Raw genomic sequence first — 25,268 nt, 5'->3', positions numbered from 1 at the left:
CCATATTGGCAGCTGTGACTGGTATGGGGAACCTCTAGTTAAATAAAATGGTTTGCAGCGTCAGGCACAGCAGTCCCAAAAGCTTGGTATACCATAGGGGTTATCTGAGCAACATGGTTGGTTGGGGAAAGTTGTCGTCTTAGACCATACTGTCATGAATTAAATCGAAAAACCACTGGTTAAACTCTACGGTGATCTATGGACTAGTCATGACTGCTATTTGTCTTTTAGTATGAAGTATAGCCCCCAATGACAACTGGAAATTCCAATGCAGCAGATAAACTTTTTGACAAATATCTAGAATCAGTTGGCATCTGTCAGTCAATTGCATCATGGAAAGAGGCTGACGGTCAGCAGAAAATTGTCTAAAAGCTCTAGTGTATGGCCTGCTAGTATTAACGCCATGGGGAACCTCTTTCAGCTACATGAAAATCAAATTCATAGGCCCTAATTCTGATTTGAAAACTCCCCCACCCTGTATTTTTATTTTGTAAATGTTTCTGCTGGTAACAATGTTTTTCTATTAGCTTTTAGCATTTTTGCATAAAATGGTTTAAAAATTCAAATGAATTACTGCTTGTTGGTAAACAGTCAAGACAAACAGAAATGGCTGAAGAACTGGTGCATTTCCCTGGGCTCTGATTAGTAATCTGTGCAGTGATTTGTAATCACTTCCTGTTATATTAACTCTAGTAGAGCGCAAGAAGGAAAAAATGAGAGGCAGCATGGAATTCTTTTATCTTGTGCCTTGCCTACCTTGACCTACAAGGAACAGTTTGCTATGAACTCCCCCTAACGTCTGCTGTGGGAATTGCATGTCACAGTGAATTGCTTTGTGACAAGATGTGTAGCCTTGGGCTGCAGAAGTCAGATTGCAGCGGAAATTAAACCCCAAACCCCAAACACATAGGCAATAAAATCAACAGTATCCTCCATAATCTCTGTAGTTTGCCTACAATACAGAATATATAAAAAAAAAACACAAGCATAATAGCAGACTAGAAAAGCCAGTGGTGTGTTTCTGCCCTTTAGCCCCTTAGCATCTGTTACTGCATGTGTGTACAGTCTATCTATCTATCTATCTATCTATTTATTTATCTATTTATTTATCTATCTATCTATCTATCTCATATCTATCTCATATCTATCTATCTATCTATCTATCTCATATCTATCTTTCAATCTATCTCATATCTCATATCTATCTATCTATCTATCTATCTATCTATCTATCTCCTATCTATCTATCTATCTATCTATCTATCCCATATCTATCTATCTATCTATCTATCCCATATCTATCTATCTATCAATCTCATATCTATCTTTCAATCTATCTATCTATCTATCTATCTATCTATCCCATATCTAGCTACCTATCTCATATCTATCTATCAAGAGGGAGTGCACAAGACAGATATATTCTTATGTTATACTTGATACCTTAACTGGCAAAAAAAAAAAAAAAGCTAAGATTTGGAAGCAGTTTTCACAGCATTTATTATATTACCAGGTTTACTATAATTTTGGTATTTAACCTCTTTGTGCCATCTGCCATACATTTATGTCAGATGCTGCTGGGAGTGTATGGAGCTAGCTAAGGAGCTAACCCTGCTCAATATGCAGTGGGTATCATTTGTACATTACAGGTGAAACAGTGTAACATTGGCTTAAATAGCTAAAAATGTAGCTCTGATCCTGGTTGTTTAACCACTTATATGCCGCTGTCACCAGATGTCTCCCCCTGTAATGCCATTATGGGGTGCCTATGAGTTGTCATGGTAGCTGGATACCTAATGAAGGCCTTTAGGTATGCCATCTTATTCTATCAAATGGGACCTAATAGTTAATGCTGAGAGGCACAATACATGGGAATAAAGAAGTACTTCAGTGTAGTAGACAAATAATCAAGCAAATGCATGGTTCAATCTTCTGGTAGGGCTAAGATAAAGTTTTTTAATAAGTTTAATAAAAACCCACAGCTCATAAAACCTCAATATTGCTTCCCTGATGATTATATATATATATATATATATATATATATATATATATATATATATATATATGATTTTGTTTTGTAATGATCTGAACTATTAAAATATCATGTTATTTATTACATAGTGAACAATGTAACAAAAAGAAAATAATAATATTAATAGCAATGTCAGAATTTTATTTTTATTTTTTTGTCTCCTTGATACCCCACATAAAAGTAATAAAAATAATTTAAAAAAAACTGGATTCACACTAAAATGGTATTTTATATAAACTACTGCTCCAGTAATGGAAAAAGTATGGGTCTAAGACTATAGGCTAACACAAAGCACTTTTTTTTTTGTATAAAAAGTTTTTATTTTGTGAGTAAGTAGTAATACATAATAGGAACCATATATATTTGATATTTCCATAGTCATAATGACTGGCACGATAGAAATAAAATAAAATTTTTACTCTACAGTGAACAATGTAAGTCAAAACCTGAATAGTTCCCAAAAGTCTTAAAATTACAGTACACTACATGGTAAAGTAAATGCTGCCATTAAATAATACAACTTATACAAGACCTCATTTTGTTATATCAACAGGAAAATAAAGTATATATATATATATATATATATACATATATATATATATATATATATATATATATATATTTAAATCCTCATAGTGTTTTAAAAATGTAAACATATATATATATATATATATATATATATATATATATTTTTTTTTTTTTTTTTTTCATTTTCCGGTTGTTGTGTTTTATGACTATGACCTTACATCGAAACATATCTTTTAAATATAAATATATATATGTGTATATATATATATATATATATATATATATGATACTATTTGATATTGAGAATGAACAGATTAATAATTACTAATTATTAATTGTTAATAATATGTTAATAATCTTTTTTTGTCTGTTTTGTTTGGGATTATGAACAGTTCAGTGATTGTTAAATATAAGGTGCCCTATATACCTTCTATCATAAAGGATTTTACAATATATACACTATTTGAGTGCCAGCAGATTGGCATACTAGCAGCTTTTTTACTGCTGGTTTAAAGAAATGAATTTAGCTTTTCCCCAAAACTACTCGTTTAGTACTTTGCTGTCTTTTATTATGAAACATTAGTAGTAATACAATTATCAATATACATTTGTACATTTCTATTGTTATTTATACAATAATACAGTTCACTTAGAAGTTATATATCTACAGTGTGTTTGGGTTTTGTGCATGAATATCATATGTAGCTATGAATTATAGTCAAAAACACGAGCCTATGGCTTCAGGATAGATGAGTGAAGTGCCCACGCGTGTGCCACTCAATCGCTAGCTGCAGGGGGAGAGAGCCTACCATCAGGGCATTATTATGTCAAGTGTCTAAAGAGGAAGTATAAGAACGTATGTGTTACCAGATGAGTCACAAGAGCCTCTAGGGTGGATGTAGTGTGAGGTCTGTTTCCTGTAAGGTGCGCTATTAACGTACTCATGGCACTTAGGGGTTTCACGTTATTTTTTACTGGCCGTGGGTGCAGCCGGAAACATACGTGCAAAACAGATAGAAAAGAGAGATATTGGATATACAATGTGTGTAGAGGTATACAATCATTTTTTAGTACAAATACACTGTAAACTGTATTATAAATTGGATTACGATTATTAACCTGAGCTAAGTAAACTAGACTCTTCTATCACACCATAATACTGATATTATGCGAGAGGGCAAGACACATCCTCAAAGAATTCTGCCCAACCCCATCTCTATAGTTTGTATGTGTATTTTAATAGGCAGCTTATAAATATATAACAAGATGATTGATAAATGGAAAGATAGACAGACAGACATACAGACAGACAGACAGACAGACAGACAGACAGACAGATAGATAGATAGATAGATAGATAGATTGACAGATAGATATATAATAGATTTTATTGTATTGTGCTGTTTATTGCATTATGACTGCATATTACAGAACTGCAATTACACCTGTAATACATTCTTTATTCTTTATCTACATTATATTATTTCTTTACACATGTAATACATTCTTTATTCTTTATATAAATTATATTATTTCTTTACACCTGTAATACATTCTTTATTCTTTATATAAATTATATTATTTCTTTACACCTGTAATACATTCTTTATTCTTTATATAAATTATATTATTTCTTTACACCTGTAATACATTCTTTATTCTTTATATACATTATATTATTTCTTTACACCTGTAATACATTCTTTATTCTTTATATACACTGTATTATTTCTCTACACATGTAATATATTCTTTATATACATTATATTATTTCTTTACACCTGTAATACATTGTTTATATACATTATATTATTTTTTACACCTGTATTACCTTCTTTATTCTTTATATACATTATATTATGTCTTTAAACCTGTAATACATTCTTTATTCTTTATATACACTGTATTATTTCTTTACACCTGTAATACATTCTTTATTCTTTATATACATTATATTATTTCTCTACACCTGTAATACATTCTTTATTCTTTATATACATTATATTATTTCTCTACACCTGTAATACATTCTTTATTCTTTATATACATTATATTATTTATCTACACCTGTAATACATTCTTTATTCTTTATATACATTATATTATTTATCTACACCTGTAATACATTCTTTATTCTTTATATACATTATATTATTTCTTTACACCTGTATTACCTTCTTTATTCTTTATATACATTATATTATGTCTTTAAACCTGTAATACATTCTTTATTCTTTATATACATTATATTATTTCTTTACACCTGTAATACATTATTTATTCTTTATATACACTGTATTATTTCTTTACACATGTAATACATTCTTTATTCTTTATATACATTATATTATTTATTTACACCTGTAATACATTCTTTATTCTTTATATACATTATATTATTTCTCTACACCTGTAATACATTCTTTATTCTTTATATACACTGTATTATTTCTTTACACCTTTAATACATTCTTTATATACATTATATTATTTATTTACACATGTAATACATTCTTTATTCTTTATATACATTATATTATTTATTTACACATGTAATACATTCTTTATTCTTTATATACATTATATTATTTCTTTACACCTGTAATACATTCTTTATATACACTGCATTATTTCTTTACACCTGTATTACCTCCTTTATTCTTTATATACATTATATTATTTCTTTACACCTGTAATCCATTCTTTATATACACTGTATTATATCTTTACACCTGTTATACATTCTTTATTCTTTATATACACTGCATTATTTCTTTACATCTGTAATACTTTGCCTATTCTTTATACACACTGTATTTCTTTATTCTTTACATACACTGTATTATTTCTATACATCTTTCATTCATTCTTTTTTCTTTATATACCCTTTATTATTTCTTTACATCTATAATACCATTTATTCTTTATATCTTTAATCAAAATATCTTCATTTAAACCCTGTAACATTTTTCCATCTGCAAGATTCCTTTTACCTCAGCATTATTTTCCCTGCATTCATAGTAAATCCAATGGCTAATGGTCCTGTCACTTCGGTCATAGTAGGTGCTGCTGGTGAAAACAAGCTCGATGTTAGTACTACATATTAGTATAAATATTTCAATACTACTAAAGGTAAACTTAAACGTGATATACGTAGGATAACCATCGATATGTGAGACTAACAAAATGATTTTGGGGTATCTATGAGGAGCGTGGGCTATGTAGTATCAGGCTGCTAGTTGTTCCTTGTTCTGGCATCTGTTAAGCTTAAGTGGGGAAAAAAAAGTAAAAAAATAGGTTTTATATATATATATATATATATATATATATATATATGTATATATATATATATATAAATATATATATATATATATATATATATATATATATATATATATATATATGCAAATCATAAAATGTTGCAGTATCTTGTAATACCTTTTTTATTGGACTAACAGCATTTTGTAGAGACAAGTTTTCGGGATTCCTCCCTTTGTCAAGTTATAAGCATTTGCTTTGGACTTGATAAAGGGAGGAATCCCGAAAGCTTGTCTCTACAAAATGCTGTTAGTCCAATAAAAAAGGTATTACAAGATACTGCAACATTTTATGATTTGCATCTATATATATATATATATATATATATATATATATATAAAATATATATATATATATATATATATATATATATATATATACTGCAACATTTTATGATTTGCATCTGCATCACTGGACTAATATGGCTACTCAAATTTACTACATATATATATATATATATATATATATATATATATATATATATATATAAAGAATGTATCGCACAAGTGTATGTATATGTGTGTGTGTTCTAGTCATCTATCATGTTAGCATTTTTATAGTGTAGACCAGTGTTTCCCAACCAGGGTGCCTCCAGCTGTTGCAAAACTACAACTCCCAGCATGCCCGGACAGCCAAAGGCTGTCCGGGCATGCTGGGAGTTGTAGTTTTGCAACAGCTGGAGGCACCCTGGTTGGGAAGCACTGTTGTATCCTATCATACCCGGATTTATGGTACTATATAGATGGTATATAGATACAATATAGACAGTGTTGCGATGTGCAGGACTATTTAGGCAGGGTTTCTCTCTTTCTGTATGACATATATATCTTTAAAACTATTAGTGGCGGCCATGGAGACAGCCCATGTATATTTGATTCACTTAGACGTCTTGGCTGAGCACAATTTTCTAGTACTTGGTATCATGGGGATTTAGTGTATAGGGAAGAAAGGGATCAAATGTATTGAAGTTTTGCACGCTTGGTTTGGGTCTTAGATTGCGAGGCACTTAGTTGTAATTCACCATAGCAGCAGAGCACATTGGGGATTATGCAGTGCCGAGGTGAATATAGAGATTGTCTTCACAGATGGGATGCTTTTTAGTCATATATATATTTATATATACATATATACAGGGCTCAAGTCCTGCAGGAACGCGTGGGAACTGGGTTTCTGCACTTTTTCCACAGCAGGAACACTGTTCCCATTAGCCGTACCAGCCCTTGACTGGAAATCTTGGGTGAGTTCCCACACTTTTTTTTTTCCAGGACTTGCCCCTGTGGATATATATATATATATATATATATATATATATATATATATATATATATATTTATAGGGTATACATAGAAACGTTTGTATATATATTTATACATATATAATGTAAAAGTATGCACCAGTGCTGTATCCCAAATGCCAGCACAGGGAAGCGATCGATCAAGTGTGTGAAGAGTGCAGGGGGCATGGTTTAACCCTCTCATTGGCGGTGGCAGGGTGAGGAGGGCAGATCCTCCCTGATCCCGTCCCGCACGTCTCTCATTATTCCCCGCTCTGTTACTCTCTACTTCCCCACACTTTCTCCGTCGTTTGTCAATGAACGTGACGTCACTCGGCGCGGCGCCTTCGCTCTTGTCATTGGCGCGCTGATAACCAATGGACATTCACTAGCCTCACGCCCTTCGCGTTGGTCCAATCAGTGAAGAGCACCGCCCACCTTTGGCCAAAGTGAATGACAGTTGGTGTGTGATTGACGTGGCGCCCTGCTGCAGGCCACGCCCCCTGCCGGCACAGCTTAGCCCCGAGCGCTGTCCACATGAAGCAGGTCCTGAAAGGCGCCGCACACAAGGCAGAGCTGATCTGGAGGAGAGGCCGTAGTCATAGCGCGGCACATGCCTTCACTGTCCTGACCACCAGGACCCTGCTCACTGATCCCCGCTGCAGTCACGGCCACAGTCTGGAGACTACTTTCCAGCCCGTATGGACCGATGACTGATCATCCAGAAAACTTTTCCTGTCATCTAGAAGCACCGAAAGAGGCTCTTCTCTCCAGCATCCTCTGGAATCCTTCTGCCTGGGCTTGGAGGATGCCCAAGTAGCCCCTACATGTTACTTCCCTGTTACTGGGATATTATGATCGCCAAGGAGGGGGCTGACCAGTCACTGGGCACAATGCCAGTCCTATCTGTGCTATAGGTGAAGAAGTAGATATAGAGCTCGGCTGGAGCAGTGTCCATCACCTATGTGTCTATGTGGATGGACATTTGGTGGGAAGTTTGCAGTGGATTATACAGCTATACCGTTACCTTAGTGGGATCTAAACAATATTTTTGACTAAAACAATGCATATTGACTCTATACAGGCTCTGCTATGAGGGACAGCTAGGAAGTGAGTGCGCACTCCATGTTGGATTCTTCTGCTGCCTGAATGTAACACTAAACTGGGGCTACTGCTGCTGCTGACAGATCAGTAACCTGAGGAGTTAACACCTTGCCAGCCTACATCTGGGATCTGACCTGGGGGGGGGGCTCATTGTACTGGATCCAGCAGCTCATGTTCTAAGAATCTTATTAAGGAGATTACTACAGACATAAGGCGCTGCTAGCTCCTTACATCTCTGGATCGCTTCGATGGAAATACACTGTAAGCACGACCCGTTTGCAGCAATGCATAGTAAGTAGGCTGCTCGTTCACTTACCTGCTGTGCTAGGAGTCCCAGCACTTACCTGCCTACCACAAAGTCTTTATACATGTGAGCTAGAACTGCAATAGTCCATAGGATCTATACTGCTTTATCATTAAATAGCACATTCCTATAGGGAATGAAAAAAAATATTCAATTTTATTTATTTAAAAAACATTGTTTAGAACACAGCTTTAGCCACTTATAGTTTCTAGAAAAATATTATGATTGTCTTGCGTAAATATTTCATAATCAATTTTGATTTAACATTTGCTATAGCGTTGCCTAGTTTAATACAGAAGTTATATGTAGAAGGAGATAGACTCTTCCTGCATCTGTAACTACATCAGACAGGTATGTGACTGTAAGTAACTGTCTATAATAACTGCTAACAGCTGCAGATTTAGACTTTATTGCCCTGTACTGTAATGAATAGTTGGGCTGCATCCATATTTTCTTTATTATACACACATTGAAATTCTAGAGATGCTCTACAAGCAGTGGTCTTCATCCTACGGACCTCCAGATGTTGCAAAACTACAACTCCCAGCATGCCCGGACAGCCGTTGGCTGTCCGGGCATGCTGGGAATTGTAGTTTTGCAACATCTGGAGGTCCGCAGGTTGGAGACCACTGCAGGATTCAGGTCTCTACAGGGCACTAGCGGATAAAGTGTTAACAAACCATGTGCACTCTGTTGATACAGGACTATGTACCTGTTTACATGCACACAAGCTATCTTACAATTAGCAGTAGAACAATTGTTTTTTGCGCGCATATATATATATATATATATATATATATATATATATATTTGTGTGTTTCTGTGTGTGTTTTTCTGTGTATGTGTGATTTTCTGTGTGTTTGTTTCTGTGTGTGTTTGTGTGTATTTCTGTGTGTTTGTGTGTGTTTCTGTGTGTGTGTATTTCTGTGTGTTTGTGTGTGTTTCTGTGTGTGTGTATTTCTGTGTGTTTCTGTGTATTTCTGTGTGTGTTTCTGTGTTTGTGTGTATTTCTGTGTGATTGTGTGTGTTTCTCTGTGTGTTTTTGTGTATTTCTGTGTGTTTGTGTGTGTTTCTGTGTGTGTTCGTGTGTATTTCTGAGTGTCTGTGTTTCTGTGTGTTTTTGTGTATTTCTGTGTGTTTGTGTGTGTTTTTGTGTATTTCTGTGGGTTTGTGTGTGTTTCTGTGTGTGTTCGTGTGTATTTCTGTGTTTGTTTCTGTGTGTGTTTGTGTGTATTTCTGTGTTTCTGTGTGTTTCTGTGTGTGTGTGTTTGTGTGTGTAAATTAATGTGTCATAGTTAGTTCTTATAATCGATGGCAACATTAAATATTTGATTTAATAATTAATATTTAATAATATAATAATAATATCTTAGGTATAATTTAGTAGGGAACCTTGTTACCTTGTTAAAATGTTTAATTTTATTCAATATATTTTAGTTTTTATTTTATTATTTAATGAGGCCGTGATAAACAACAGTAGGCATACCCATAAAACAATATAAAAAAATTATATATATATATATATATATATATACATATATATATATATATATATATATCCATATATATCTCTATCTATCTATCTATCTATCTATCTATCTATCTATGTAATGATGTTTAGATGAGATTTATTCTTAATAGTCTACCAATTACCCTCTGTTATCTGTTATATACTTAGCCTTGGCTAGGAGAGTTTGCCTGAGCCGTTGCCATGTTGGATGGCACGTCTGTGTATACAGATCTTCTTTCCTCTGTATACGGCTTGTGTGCATGCTGTAGCCACAGGAAGCAACTGCAAAAGTTGTGTTCAGTGTCCGTGGCCGGAATACCAGACTAGAGACTCACTCAAGCAACACATCCAGCTGATACCAAGGCGTTTTATTTACATGGCCCTCATGTCTTACTGACCTCACACTCTGCAATACAGGTAGATCAATACTTGACATTTGGTAAAAGTAATAATCGTATTACAAGTACAGGAATCCTTATTTTAACAAAGAAGAAATAGAATCATTGCTGTAGCTGTTACTACAATATTATACTGGATGTTACCAGTCACAGTCAGATATATACGTATAGGCAAGAACAATATTATGTGCCATCAACTTACATTAATAATAATCACAACATGTGGGGATCATGTCATATCCTGCATCTTATATAGATTAGTATTAAACTACATGTAGGTGTAACAATGCAGATAGAAGCAGATGCAGCTGATAGAATCAATTAAGCTCGAAATATTCCCTGATACCCACCTAACAATAGCTGCACTTGGCAAAGGCACAACCCCAGCAGGGCAACCTAGGGAAAAGAAGCAGTATATGTTATCTCTGTAGCCTGGGTATAATGATACACTTGTATACTGGCAGGGAATGTGCACATAACGCTGTCTTTAAGTATAGGTATCACTGTGTGAAGAGGTTGTATTATACACAGAGGGGGCAGCCTGGCTATGGTTTATTAGAAAGAGATACATCAACATTTACTGCCTCTTGCTCAGTGGCACATGAAAACCCCCTCCTTTGTGCTTCACTCTGCTTGACCAGCTACAAGGTTTAGAAATTGTACAGATGGATAAATAGATATATAGGTAGATGGATAATGTTTGGATAAATAGATATATAGGTAGATAGATAATGTTTGGATAAATAGATATATAGGTAGATGGATAATGTTTGGATAAATAGATATATAGGTAGATAGATAATGTTTGGATAAAGAGATATATAGGTAGATAGATAATGTTTGGATAAATAGATATATAGGTAGATAGATAATGTTTGGATAAATAGATATATAGGTAGATAGATAATGTTTGGATAAATAGATATATAGGTAGATAGATAATGTTTGGATAAAGAGATATATAGGTAGATAGATAATGTTTGGATAAATAGATATATAGGTAGATAGATAATGTTTGGATAAATAGATATATAGGTAGATAGATAATGTTTGGATAAATAGATATATAGGTAGATAGATAATGTTTGGATAAATAGATATATAGGTAGATAGATAATGTTTCACTTTGTTGAATGCCTAACTTATTTTTTTTTTTTGCTATTTAGCATTGTAAAATAAAATGAAAGTTTTTTTTATACAATTATTTATTTTTCTCTTCTTATCTTATGTTTATATATTTTATAATTCATTTTTGTTATTGTAATTATTATTATTTTATATATTACGAAACATAGTATACTATTGTATGAGTTTACTATTTATTTTAATTATTTAATTATTCTAACTATTCTATTTATTTTAACTAGTTTGGCTACTCTACAAAGTGGAATAATACAGTGATATAGTTAATCATACAATATACTTTATTTACTTTATGAAACAGCAGCTTTACCCTGCTCCCACAGGAGTGTGTGACTGTGACAAATAAATATAAATGATGTTTATTAGAATGTGTTATATTCATGGAACACAGGTCTTATTAGAACATTTAGGAAAACAATGACAACTTTGTACTAAGGCATGTGGCATTTTAGTTTTGTTGATATGCCCTGCTAGACATTCAGATGGGTATTAAGGACTAAGCACAGTACAGTTATTAAACTATATTGTATTGTATTATGCCAAGAGACAATGTAGCTGTCCACTACATGAACTGAAGTATTAACAGCATTGCCCATGAATTACTTTATGTATTTAGGCTGATTATTATTAGTATTTTTTAATTTCTAGATTATTCATAAAAAAGTTTGATTATTGAAGTCGTTTTGAACAGGACATATATTAAAATATTGAAACTGTTATTAACAGTGATAATTTGTATTTATACAGTATCACTTGGGTTTGCCATTTTGAAATTGTCTTATAACACTACAAACATTCAAAGACTGAGTTTGCAATTCATAGTCAACAGATAAACCCCACATTAAATGATCCTCCTCTATTAAGATGGAACCAATCACTGGCAGACAAAGGGTCTCACATTTGATTTGTGCCCTGTACCACAACCAAGCACATCCCAACAGCTGTCACTGTTGTTTATATATTCGCTTTAGATTTCACTTCTAGTATATTAATCAAAATCTCTCTACTGTATCCAGCAGAGCAATTGCCACAGTGGAGGGCCTGGAAATATTGATTTTTTACTTAATCACTTGATCACATAACCCCTTGCATCTTTATTATTTGTCAATTTTAGTAATGCATTAGGACAGAACACAAGACTTTACCTATTGAGATGATCCTTTACTGTGTGCTAAGTAGCAAAGGGATGGTTGCTTAGGTTCCCTGTAGACTTCTGCTCAGCCTTTAACATAGAGTTAAAATCAGACAATATAAAGCAGTAGCACAAGATTAGATACGCATAACTGCATCATTTCTATTATGAGAAAACTTGCTGCTCTGTATGTTTTTTTTCATGCTGGGCTTGAAATGTATTAAAATCTAAATGTGAGCTCTTTTACTCATTTAGCAAGTATTTCAAATTGCCAGCAGTAATACAAGAAAATACTCCTTCTGCTAAAACATCATCAGAACAAGTAGTTAGATGGTATCATTGATTCTGTATAGACAATGTTGATTGAATTGTGCTATCAAATACGACTTGACCAATGTATGATATACAGACCAAAGGGAGTCACAAATAACAAAAGTAGTAAAGAAGTAAATTGAATCTAGTTGTGAATGTGACACAGAACAAACACTGCAACTTTCTAGACAAGCTGGTCATACATACACACTGGCCACTGAATATACTGCATTTTAAAGATACACAGATATTCTAAAAAAAAACAAAAAAAAAAAAACCTGTTGTTTAAATAAAGAATGGGATAGCATATAATAATAACCACATAGTCTTATTTTCTCACAACAGTGCACCACTTGGCTATTCTCTGGGGTATGGCATAGAGCAGGACAAAGGGAGCACAAGCTAATGTCCTCAGCTTCTGATGGACCACCTGCACCAGAATATGTCCTGGTTCCTCTGAAAAGGATGATACATGATAAGGTTTTATTTTAAAACTACATTAAGGCAGAAGGTTTAAAGCCATAGCTGGTGGTGAATGCCCCCTCCTTATTTCAGCCCTTGGCCTTGTCCTTATTTCAGAAACAGTTATTTAAATAGCCACTATGCTGATTGAGTTCCTGTCTAATAGAAACCCTCACTGGTTTTGCATAAAATACGCTTCAATATTGAATCAACTCTAAATGCTATTAATCACACTTGATTAGTTTGTTTTAATGTGATTCACTGTGCAACATAGGTGAACCTTACATGATTAAGGGCTGTAGATAATATGTTTCCCCAGCTGGGTCACTGTCCCATGCTATACAATCTGCTATGTGACTCAGTATGGGTGTCATGCTGATGGTACAGGCCTGCTTTCCCAGGGCAGAGATCTCTTTAGGCTTGATCAGGATTTTGTAACATCTAGCTGTATTCTTCTGGGATATAAACAGAGCTTGGATTCTCTCTATCTTTAGGTAGTGGAAATAAACTGCAGTAAATACATATGTATGTGTGTGTGTGTGTGTATATATATATATATATATATATATTTTTTTTTTTTTTTTTAAAATTTATTGTATTACTATCTATCTATCTATCCATCTATCTATCTATCTAACAAAAAAAAAAAGGCAGCACTTCCAGATGATATGGTGTTCCAGGCTGTAATAGACTTAAGTCCAAAGTCTGGAGCAATTCTTAAACGAAGAATTACAGCTGCACTCGAGGAAAAGTGAAAAAGTATAGGTGGCTCTATTCACCAAACATAAGCGCTTATGTTTGGTGAATAGATCCATCTATACTTTTTCACTATCTCTCGAGTGCAGCTGTAATTCTTCGTTTATTTTTCTATCTATCTATCTATCTATCTATCTATCTATCTATCTATCTATCTATCGTATATGCCTGAGCTTGTAATGTATATATATATATATATATATATATATATATATATAGTACATGCCTGAGCTTGTAGTAGAAGATAACAAAAACATATGATTATTGCAGTGTTAGGTAAAAGTAAACTAAAATTGTCAAAAAAATCTCTCATTATCCATTTCTATATTGCCCTCATCCTGCTTAGTAATGTATAATAGGGACAAAAAAAATACATAAACAAAGATTTTAAATCTAAAATAAATACTCATAGAGAGAGTGCTGCCATTTTGAGAATGCTGCCATTTTGAGGGGCCCAAGGGGACCCTATTAAGTGATGATCTGTTTGCTCTAAACATGCTCCATGAGACATTAGCTCTATGATGGTAAAATAATGGATCCTAAGGATCCTAAGAAATAGTCAACAAATGGATGAAATTTAGTGATGACGCCTCACTGTTAATTTAAGTGTATAAAGAACCCCCCCCAAGGTGCTACACTAGTGCACTCCCTCGCCCACCAATGGTAAGCAGTACAATGGCATTATACATGTGACAGTGCGTATGTGATCAGATTAACACACTCACTTTGAATATAAATACCTACATATAATGTTTTATTTTATTGCAAATAACAGTTTATGCATAAAACATTTCACATTTATGCTACAGCTTTTATTGCATTTACATATTCTAAATATTAAATGTTCTATTGAGAGTTTATTTTATGTTCTTTAGAAACTATGTTTACTTATATCAAGGATTGTTAGTGCAATTCAGTAGTGGTTAACTGCTTTCTTTTCATGTAGTGTTCAGAAGGGTACCTTGTCTGTGGGTTGGTTTCACTTTTATCCACATTTTGGATATTGTTCATAGCAAGTCTGACAAATAAGGCCTTATGTACTGAGGGTTCTTCTCTTTGAGTTTGTTAAATGGTTAGCTGTCTAGGTTAGCTGTCTACAATTATCGTGGGCTGTCATGGACAAAATTACAGGTAGGGTTGACTTTACCACCCGACTTACAAGTCTATGCTTAGCAATATGTAATTCATGTATATTTAAATTTAGCTATCTATCTGTATATATATATATATATATATATATATATATATATATATATATACATATATATATATATATATATATATAACATTTTTTTTTCTTGTTCAAATTGCAACTATTTCCAGCTATATCCCAGACCTGTTTCTAAGGTCCCCACCTATTTGCCACCAGTGTTTGAGAGGTAATGGAGCTAAGTAGAAATTAATGGTGTAAGCTGAATTGAAAACATTGTGGATAAAGACTTACAGCTCATTATTATTGACTTTTTAACAAAGGCTTGTGTCACTTGGTATCCCAAACGACATTTCACTGTTGTATAATTGGTCATTTGTAAAGACTGCACAATGGGGGTAATTCATTAATTCTGATGGTGGTGATCATGGCACTTTCATAAGGACACCCACGTTACTGTCAGAGCATTTAAGTACATGGAAAGACACAACACTAGTTTAGTATCGGTTCTCCTTTTTTTAATAGGCTGTAAAGAAATGAAGAGAAAAGTCTCAAATGGTTTTAAAAAATTTAGGTATATTTAAAATATGATGGGAGAATTTAGCAAATTTTTTTTGTGAATTTTGCACCAAATTTGGTCAAAAGATGCTTCCCAAGGTTACACCACATTTTGAGTTAGATTACAGTCAAGTTTCGTTTTGTTTACACAATGTTCACTAATCTCGAACAAAAGTGCCGTGACCTATGTTTGTGCACATTCTAATCTGCACCATTTTGTCAATGCATATTTATAACTTATTAGTGCACAATTGGGGTTGCATCTTAGTCCAAGTGGTGTAAACAGGGCCAAATTACAACAGAGGCCCTGTGGCATGTCCAATTTATTGTGTTTTGAAGGTGCATACATTAAAAGAACCTCTCATTGCCAATGGATTTTAATTAAATTTAATAAAATAATGAATTAATAAATATAAATATTAAATATGAAAAATAAATAAATTAAATTAATTACATTTTTATTTATTTTTGCTTCTTTTTCCTCTCTCAACATTGGCAGTTGCACTTGTGGAAAGCTGACTAATGTCAGGCACAACACCACTGCCCCCTTGCACGATCAGTGTGCTAAAGTGTTGCATGAAAATTTTTTCAGCATCCCAGCCATGTGGGTTAGAAGACAAAGGTTCATTTGGGTCACTCCACTCGACTGCTCCATGTTGTTGCACGTCACCATGGCTCTGTGAGGGTGAAGTTTGATCTGCTTTGTGCCAAACAAGAGAAGTAGCTTGTTTTACACGTGATTTGGGCACTGCACATTTAAAAATATGGCACACATTGCTCCCTTTCTCCCACACACCAAAAATGCTTAAAATTCACCAGTATACAATTATATCCTTCTTTGCATATTTTAATAAAAACTAGATAATAATAATAATTTTATTTATATATTCCGCAGCGCTTCTACCTAGATTTAATACATCTAGGTAGAAACAAAAAGATAAAATTGCAACATTGCTGCAAACAGGTAAAACACAACAAAATATTGAATTAAAAGTTTAAATTTGCAGGGTACACTTTTATGTCAGAGGTACGGTCTTTGGCTCACAGTCTTATGCCATGGAAAACAAGTGATCCAGTTACCTCTCTGAAACACAAGACACCAGTATTATATATGACATGGAATAGTTTAGGTAGGGGGTTTGTTACAAATTATTAACCAGGACAAGTGCTAGTTACATTTCTGTGACCTTAATTTATTAAAAATGTCATAATCATAAAACAGTTATTGGAGCAGATTTATTAAAACTGTCTAAAAACTTTAATCTGTCTTTGTTGCCCACAGCAACCTATCACAGCTCAGCTTTTAGTTTAATAGAGCTCATTAACATATGAAAGCTGATCTGTGATTGGTTGTGGGCAAAACCAGACAGTTTGGATTTCAGGGCCATCTGGGCCAATGTCTTAAAGGGGTATTACGGTTTCTAAAAATGAAGTTAGATTGTGCTACTTACTCACCTCGCTTCCTTTGGAGTCTCCCTATGAAATCTTTTGGTTCCATGCTTAATGCTTCATCCGCTTCTCCTGAGATTCGTCTTAGCAGTTAAGGCTGGCTCAGCCAATCACCAGCTGCAGAAGTGTCCTGTCTCAGGCAGTGATTGGCTAAGTAGGCTGTCACTGCTCAGACAAGACTGTCTCAGAAGTAGCAGTTGAAGTGTTCAGCAGGGGACTGGAAGACTTCATATGGGGACTCCCCAGTGAGTGAGGTAGGTAAGTATGTTTTTTTCTATTATTATTTTATAATTATCATACCAGCCCTAGGACATGAGATACCAGAGTACCCCTTAAAAGTTTTTTAATTATAGGATATTTTGAAATAGCTTTATTGTGAACATATCCTATGCTAACATATCGCATGTATATATACAGCACTATCCTTTTTTTTTAAAGGAGTAGAATGTGGAGTAGTTGGTTTTCTTGAAAATATGTTGTAGATAATAAGATAGTTTCTGTAGAATTGCATGCATGTATGTCTGGTGAAATGCATAACAATTGCACTTTACATAGGATAATGGGCAGACCTAAAAGAATGAATGGGTCAGCATAGTCTTGTTATATGTTACATGATAAACCTCATCTATCAAAACTGTCTATCAGAAAATAAACTTCCCTCTTTTTCATAGCAACTAGAGATGAGTGAATTTTTTTTAAATTTTTGATTCAGCCGATTCACAAAATTTAGCAAAAAAATTCAATACGGTCTGAAATTTGTGACAAATTTTTATTAGTAATGTATTTAAATAATGTGTTTAATAAAGTGTGTGTATGTTTCACTTTTTTTTCTCTATTTTTACATTTTTTAGGTAGTAGTACTACTACTCCCAGCATGAAACAGACTGTTCCATGATGGGAGTAGTAGTACCTGTGCTAATAGACAGATCACCCCGGGTGTCACTCCTGACACCCACTGCGATCGTCCTATATAAGGTATAGATGCGGGCGGCTTTCTCGCATCTCTGCTATAGACAGGATGATAGCAGCGGGTTTCAGGAGTGACACCCGCTGTGATCTGTCCTCAACTGCAGGTACTACTGCTCCCAACATGGAGCACACTATACTCCAAGCTGGGAGCTGTAGTACCTGCATTAATAGACAGATCGCAGCGGGTGTCACTTCTGACACCTTTTGCGATCTGTCTAATAATGCAGGTACTACAACTCCTAGCATGGAGCAGAGTGTGCTCCATGTTGGGAGCAGTAGTACCTGCAGGTGAGGAAAGATCACAGCGGTGTCACTCCTGAAACCCGCTGCTATCGTCCTATATAATGTATAGATGCGGGTGGCCGCTATATGAATAAGTGACGTGAATTCTATTCACATCACTGGCCGTCCGGTGTATAGTGCAGAGATGCGAGCGCAGGAGAAAGCCGCTCCATCTTTGCAATAGAAAGGACAATCACATCGGGTGTCAGGAGTGACATCCAGGGCGATCTGTATTAGTACAGGAACTACAACTCCCATCATTTACTAATAAAGAAAAATAAAAAATTAATTATAAAAATATATTATTTTTACATTTAAATGGCCCTTTTCCACATTTTTATTATTGGCCGCTACATTTTTTTTTTATCCCTGCCCACCCACATAAATTGATCCCTGTTTAAAAATTAAAAAATTTTTGTCTTTCAATTTTGGTAGCGGGCAGGGAACAGAAAATTCAGCGCTCAATATTAAAAAGGAATGAGGAGTGCATTTCATAATTTATTTGCCAGTTTTCCTTCTAAATCATATATTTTTTTTATTTTACTTTACTTTTTTAGCCCCATTTATTTAATTTAATTTTTTGGGGCATTTTGATTTGCTGCAATGAATAATTGCGGGGGTCAGAGACGAGACGAGGACAGGGACATCAGTAATATGTATAATACAGTATGCAAAGAAAGGCTGAGTTTCCCTAATTCACCAAAAATCCATAAATTTACAGAGGTGAAGTATTAAAGATACTTTAAATTGTAATTTGCAGAGGCAGATGGCTGGGACAATAATGTATGTATGTATTTTATGTAATTGTGAACGACAATGTCATTGTAATTATACAATATGAGATGATTTTAAATGACAAATTACCTCAAAATTCTTCTTGTAATTCCAATGTCTCTGCATATGCAGGAAGACATGGATGGGAGCTATAATTTCAATAGGATGGAAAGGACTTTTTCTTTGCTGTAAGCTGTAGAAGGAAATATGTAACCATGGATGTGGGATGAGGGATTACCTTTTTATATATGTGAAAAATCTTTACATTTCTATGTAGGGAATGATGGGAGTTGTAATTCTTGAATTCCAGTTGTCCCCTTGCAATCACAGTGGTTACAGTGGGGACCGGCAGGGAGTCACTGGGACCATATGAATCGAAGAAAGTTTTAAAATATACAGTAGCTGCTCTAATTAGAGCAAATGAAGGTTAATTGAATAATGAGACCACAGCCAATTAAGGTCAAATAGGTAATAGAACATCAAAGGAATGTAGGTCAAGTTTGTTTGACCTTAATTGGCTGTGGTTTCATTGTTCAATTAAGGTTTTTCCCTCCTATTTCCTGTTATTCATTCATCTGTCTGCTGTGTAAGCACAATACATAAATAAGATATATACAAATATATGATTTATATATCTATATATAGAAAAATACGAACGACTGCAGTACACGTTTTTCAAGTCAAGAAACGTTGTCCATTTTTTAGCTGGATTAAAAGTTTCATTTTTTGCTACTTCATTGTACAGCAGTCATTCCTATTTTTCTCTACATTGTTGGACCCAGGACCCATAGATTGCTTACACCCGTACATAAGGATTTTTCTTTTTTGGGAGTGCTGCTTTGCTTTTCTATTTTTATCTCTCTCTCTCTCTCTCTCTCTCTATATATATATATATATGGAGGGAGAGAGAGAGAGACATATAGATATACATATATATATATATGATCTAATGTGAAAAGTTTACATCTACAGTATATATTATTACATATTATCCATATGGTACATATACTCGATATGCTGGGTCCTGCAACAGTATTGAAATATGCTGCAGGACCCACTGACAATCAGTTTACAAACAGTGCAAAATATATGTTTGCAAACTGTCCGTGGGTACTCAATTAGGATGTGGATCTCGTTCCTTCAACCCAGGTCAGATATGCTGCGGGACAGTTTGCAAACATATATTGTGCACTGTTTGCAAACTGACTGTCGGTGGGTACCACAGCATATCTCAATACTGTTGTAACTTTATATATATATATATATATATATATATATATATATATATAGCTATCCATATATCTATATGTCTCTCTCTCTGTATATATATACTAGCCGAGTACCCAGCGTTGCCTGGTTTTTCCCACCTTATCCTTGTGGGGGAAAAGCAACAAAGGAGGAAGCTTTTGCCCTCATATCCCGTCCCAAAATCCTGACCCCATATCCCCTCCTCATATCCCGACCCAAAATCCCCTCCTAATATTCTGACCTCATATCATGTCCTCATATTTTGTTCTCATATCCCGTCCTCATATGCCAACTTCATATCCCAACCTATTTTCCCGTCCTCATACCATGTCCTCATATCCCGACCTCATACCACGTCCTCATATCCCGCCCCCATTTCCCAACCTCTTATCCCATCCTCATACCATGTCCTCATATCCCAACCTCATATCCCATCCTCATCCCGTCCCCATATCCCATCCCCATGTCCCGTCCCCATATCCCGTCCCCCTATCCCCTCCCCATATCCCAACCCCATATCTTGACCCCCTATCCCGTCCCCATATCCCGACCCCATATCCTGACCACATATCCCCACCCCTTATGCCGACCCCATATCCTGTCCCCATATCCCAACCCTATATCCCGTCCCCATATCCCAACCTCATATGCCATCCTCATATCCCGTCCTCATATCCCGACCTCATATCCGACCTCATATCTTGTCCGCATATCCAGTCCCCATAGCTAATCCTCATTTCTAATCCTCATATCCCATCCTCAAGTGGGGCTGCATTGTGGTAAAGATATTGTAAACTGAAAATAAAAGTGGTGTGGCTTAAAAGGTGGGCATGTCTTTGTGTGATGGGGTGTGGCTTACAAGCCGGACTGACACATTCACCAGGAGATGCAGAACAGAGCGTGTGGAGTAAGGCACCAGAAGTCCTATACACTTGCATGGGACTTGAAACAAAAACCTCATCCTTCCCATATGGGGGCAGGTTAGGGGTTAATTTAACTATTATATATTTTTATTTGCCATATAAGTAACATGTGAAAAGTGAAGAGAAAAAGCTGGCAGCTATAAAGTGATGCACTCCAAAATCAGATAATCATGTAAACAATTCATCTTTATTAAGCAATATGACATACAAAAAAAGGAAGCGTACAAACAATTAAAATCATTTAAAAACAATATTTCCGGCGGAGGAGTATAGTCCTTCAACGCCCACCCAGTACTGGAAAGGAAATATAGCCCTCCAAGAATATTCTCGTATATTGAATGACGCCCGTGTACATCACTTGACACCCGACACTTCAGGTACTAGTGTTCCGGCGGTGCGGACCAAACAACACCACATGGTAATTATGATTTATTGATAAGTGAACGGATGCTTGTGATTACAATGGTATAAATACAAATCAAGGGAGCTGAAAATCACTCCTGAGGAAGCCTCCGTTGCTGGAGGCGGAACGTGTGGGGTTAGCTTTCCCCCGTACTGAGATGCAGGAAGTCCTAGCCTTGACTTAGATACAGCTCTCCATTGGTGAAATCCCCTTACATATACCTGACTGACTTTCTATGCATGACACTCTATATCTATCTTTAATCTTCTGGGTTTAGGATACATACGTATATCTTTATGCATTGGTGATTTTTGTTACTGCTATCTCTAGTAGATATTGTCATAACTTTTATGTTTAGCACCAGGTTACTTTCCATTGGACTAGGGTGTATACACATATAGGTTATTGTATAGGGGAATTCTGGTATATGGTTTCAGGTATCGGTACATGGTCAGGGCAGCCTGTAACTTCTTGTGGGGTTATATTTCCCTTCCAGTACGGGGTGAACGTTGAAGGACTATGCGCCTCCGCCGGATATATTGTTTTTAAATGATTTTAATTGTTTGTACGCTTCCTTTTTTTGTATGTCATATTGATTAATAAAGATGAATTGTTTACATGATTATCTGATTTTGGAGTGCATCACTTTATAGCTGCCAGCTTTTTCTCTTCTCTTTTTGTATACTATATGTGGCAGCTGGCTGCACCCAGTTTGTGGTTAATAGCATAGATGGTGCCCATTGTTTTCTTTGTTGAATATAAGTAACATGTGACCAAGTATTATCGAAATATCTCCAGCCTTTTGGAAATTATGCAGTAACAGAAATTTTCCATAGACTTGTATGAGACTTTAAATAAAAACCCGGACCCTGGCAAATGGGGGTTGGTAAGGGTTAAATTACCTATCCTATGTTTGTTGTTGACATATAAGTAACATGTGTACCAAGTTTCATGTTAATATCTTTAGTGGTTTGGACGTGATGCTGGAACATACATACACACACACACACACACATACAGTGGGGATCAATAGCTTGGGCACTCCAGGTAAAAATTTGTATTAATGTGCATGAAGAAGCCAAGGAAAGATTGAAAAATCTCCAAAAGGCATCAAATTACAGATTAGACATTCTTATAATATGTCAACAAAAGTTAGATTTTATTTCCATCATTTACAGTTTCAAAATAACAGAAAACAAAAAAATGGTGTCTGCAAAAGTTTGGGCACCCTGCAGAGTTAATATCTTGTACTGCCCCCTTTGGCAAATATCACAGATTGTAAACACTTTTTGTAGCCAGCCAAGAGTCTTTCCATTTTTGTTTGAGGTATCTTTGCCCATTCTTCCTTACAAAAGTCTTCCAGTTCTTTGAGATTTCTGGGCTGTCTGTCACGCACTGCTCTTTTAAGGTCTATCCATAGATTTTCAATTATGTTGAGGTCAGGAGATTGTGAAGGCCATGGCAAAACCTTCAGTTTACGCCTCTTGATGTAATCCCCCGTGGATTTCGAGGTGTGTTTAGGATCATTATCCATTTGTAGAAGCCATCCTATCTTTAACTTCAGCTTTTTCACAGATGGCATCAAGTTAGCATCCAAAATTTGCTGTAATTTTATTGAATTCATTTTTCCTTCTACTAGTGAGAGATTCCCTGTGCCACTGGCTGCAATACAACCCCAAAGCATGATTGATCCACCCCCATGCTTAACAGTTGGACAGAGATTCTTTTCATTAAATTCTGTTCCCCTTCTTCTCCAAACGTACCTTTGCTCATTCCGGCCAAAAAGTTAAATTTTAACCTCATCGGCCCACAGAACTTTTTTTCAAAAATGCATCAGGCTTGTCTGTATGTTCATTTGCAAAGTTCAAACGCTGATTTTTGTGGTGAGGACGTAGAAGAGGTTTTCTTCTGATGACTCTTCTATGAAGACCCTATTTGTACAAGTATCTCTTTATAGTGCAATAGTGTACCACAACTCCAGTGTCTGTCAGATCTTTCTGGAGGGATTGTGCAGTCAAACGTGAGTTTTGAATTGTTTTTCTCAAAATCCTGCGAGCTGTTCTGTCTGATATTTTTCTTGGTCTTCCAGATCTTGCTTTAACTTCCACTGTTCCTGATGACTGCCATTTCTTAATTGCATTCCGAACAGAGGATATTGACATCTGAAAACGTTTTGCTATCTTCTTATAGCCTTCTCCAGCTTTGTGAGCATCAACTATTTTCAGTTTCAGATTTCTAGACAACTGCTTAGAAGAACCCATGGTGCTGATTGTTGGGGCAATGTCAGATGATAATTGAGAACAATCCATGACACTGGCAGGTCTCAGCTTTGCAAAGGTGCAGTGCATGCTATAAATTCTGCAGGGTGCCCAAACTTTTGCAGATGCCATTTTTTAGTTCTCTGTTATTTTGAAAGTGTAAATGATGGAAATAAAATCTAACTTTTGTTGACATATTATAAGAATGTGTAATCTGTAATTTGATGCCTTTTGGAGACTTTTTTAATCTTTCCTTGGCTTCTTTATGCACATTAATACAAATTTTTACCTGGGGTGCCCAAACTTTTGATCCCCACTGTATCTTGCAGAGATCGAGTGGCTTTCTCCTGCACTCGCTTCACTGCACTCCACTCCGTGAGTGATGTGAATAGAATTCACATTTCCCACAGAGAGCTGTGATTGGCCAGATGGTTCCAGCCAATTACAGCTCTCTGCGGGAAATATGAATAATAGGGATAAATATACGGCATGTACTCATACTACAGTGGGACCAGAGAAGAGTGGCCGGCTACCCGCATCTATATTTTAAAGCGGATGTCGCTAATGAAGAAATTCTTTATTTCGAATTGAGTCAAATTCCGGATTTGGTCCGAATCGACTTTTTCATGAAATTCGTAATGAATTCGACTTTGTCCGATTCAATTCAATTCGCTCTGATTGGTTACTATTGGCAACAAGATTGGATATTTTGATATGAGGCTAAATAAAAGTGCAAAAAAATAGAAAAAAAATACATGAAGAGAAAAATCTGAGTAAAATAAATCGAGTTATAGTTAAATAATTTACTTTACAACTGTTGTTACAATGCAGTAGAAAATGTATTTATGGATGCAAATATAAAATATAAAAACTTGAGTTTAAAAGAAGTTGATGTCGAAAGAGAAAATGTAACACTCACGTTTCTGAAGACAGGAACTCCGGTGTATGTGGATCCGATGGACCTGTGTGGCAGATGACTCGG

General features: G+C 35.1%; 1 protein-coding gene across 6 annotated transcripts in view; it reads left to right on the top strand.

Annotated features, from left to right (window-relative positions):
• PAX5 (paired box 5) overlaps positions 1-25,268 on the top strand; it is a 324,504-nt gene that overhangs the window by 43,923 nt on the left and 255,313 nt on the right. For 4 of the 6 annotated variants that reach the window (XM_056518291.1, XM_056518287.1, XM_056518286.1 and 1 more), the window contains exon 1: positions 3,489-3,612. The exons of 1 other annotated variant lie outside the window; for it this stretch is intronic. In XM_056518291.1, the coding sequence (XP_056374266.1) occupies positions 3,504-3,612 (109 nt within the window). In that variant the 5' untranslated portion in view covers positions 3,489-3,503. Of the gene's footprint in view, positions 1-3,488; positions 3,613-7,532; positions 8,547-25,268 lie in introns of those variants that run through there. One more of the 6 variants, XM_056518289.1, reaches the window with a different exon arrangement.

The sequence above is a fragment of the Hyla sarda genome, chromosome 1 (genome assembly GCF_029499605.1).
Source record: "Hyla sarda isolate aHylSar1 chromosome 1, aHylSar1.hap1, whole genome shotgun sequence".
NCBI classification, from domain to species: domain Eukaryota; kingdom Metazoa; phylum Chordata; class Amphibia; order Anura; family Hylidae; genus Hyla; species Hyla sarda.
Note: the sequence above shows the minus strand (reverse complement) of the source record. Positions and strands in the feature narration are given on the sequence as shown.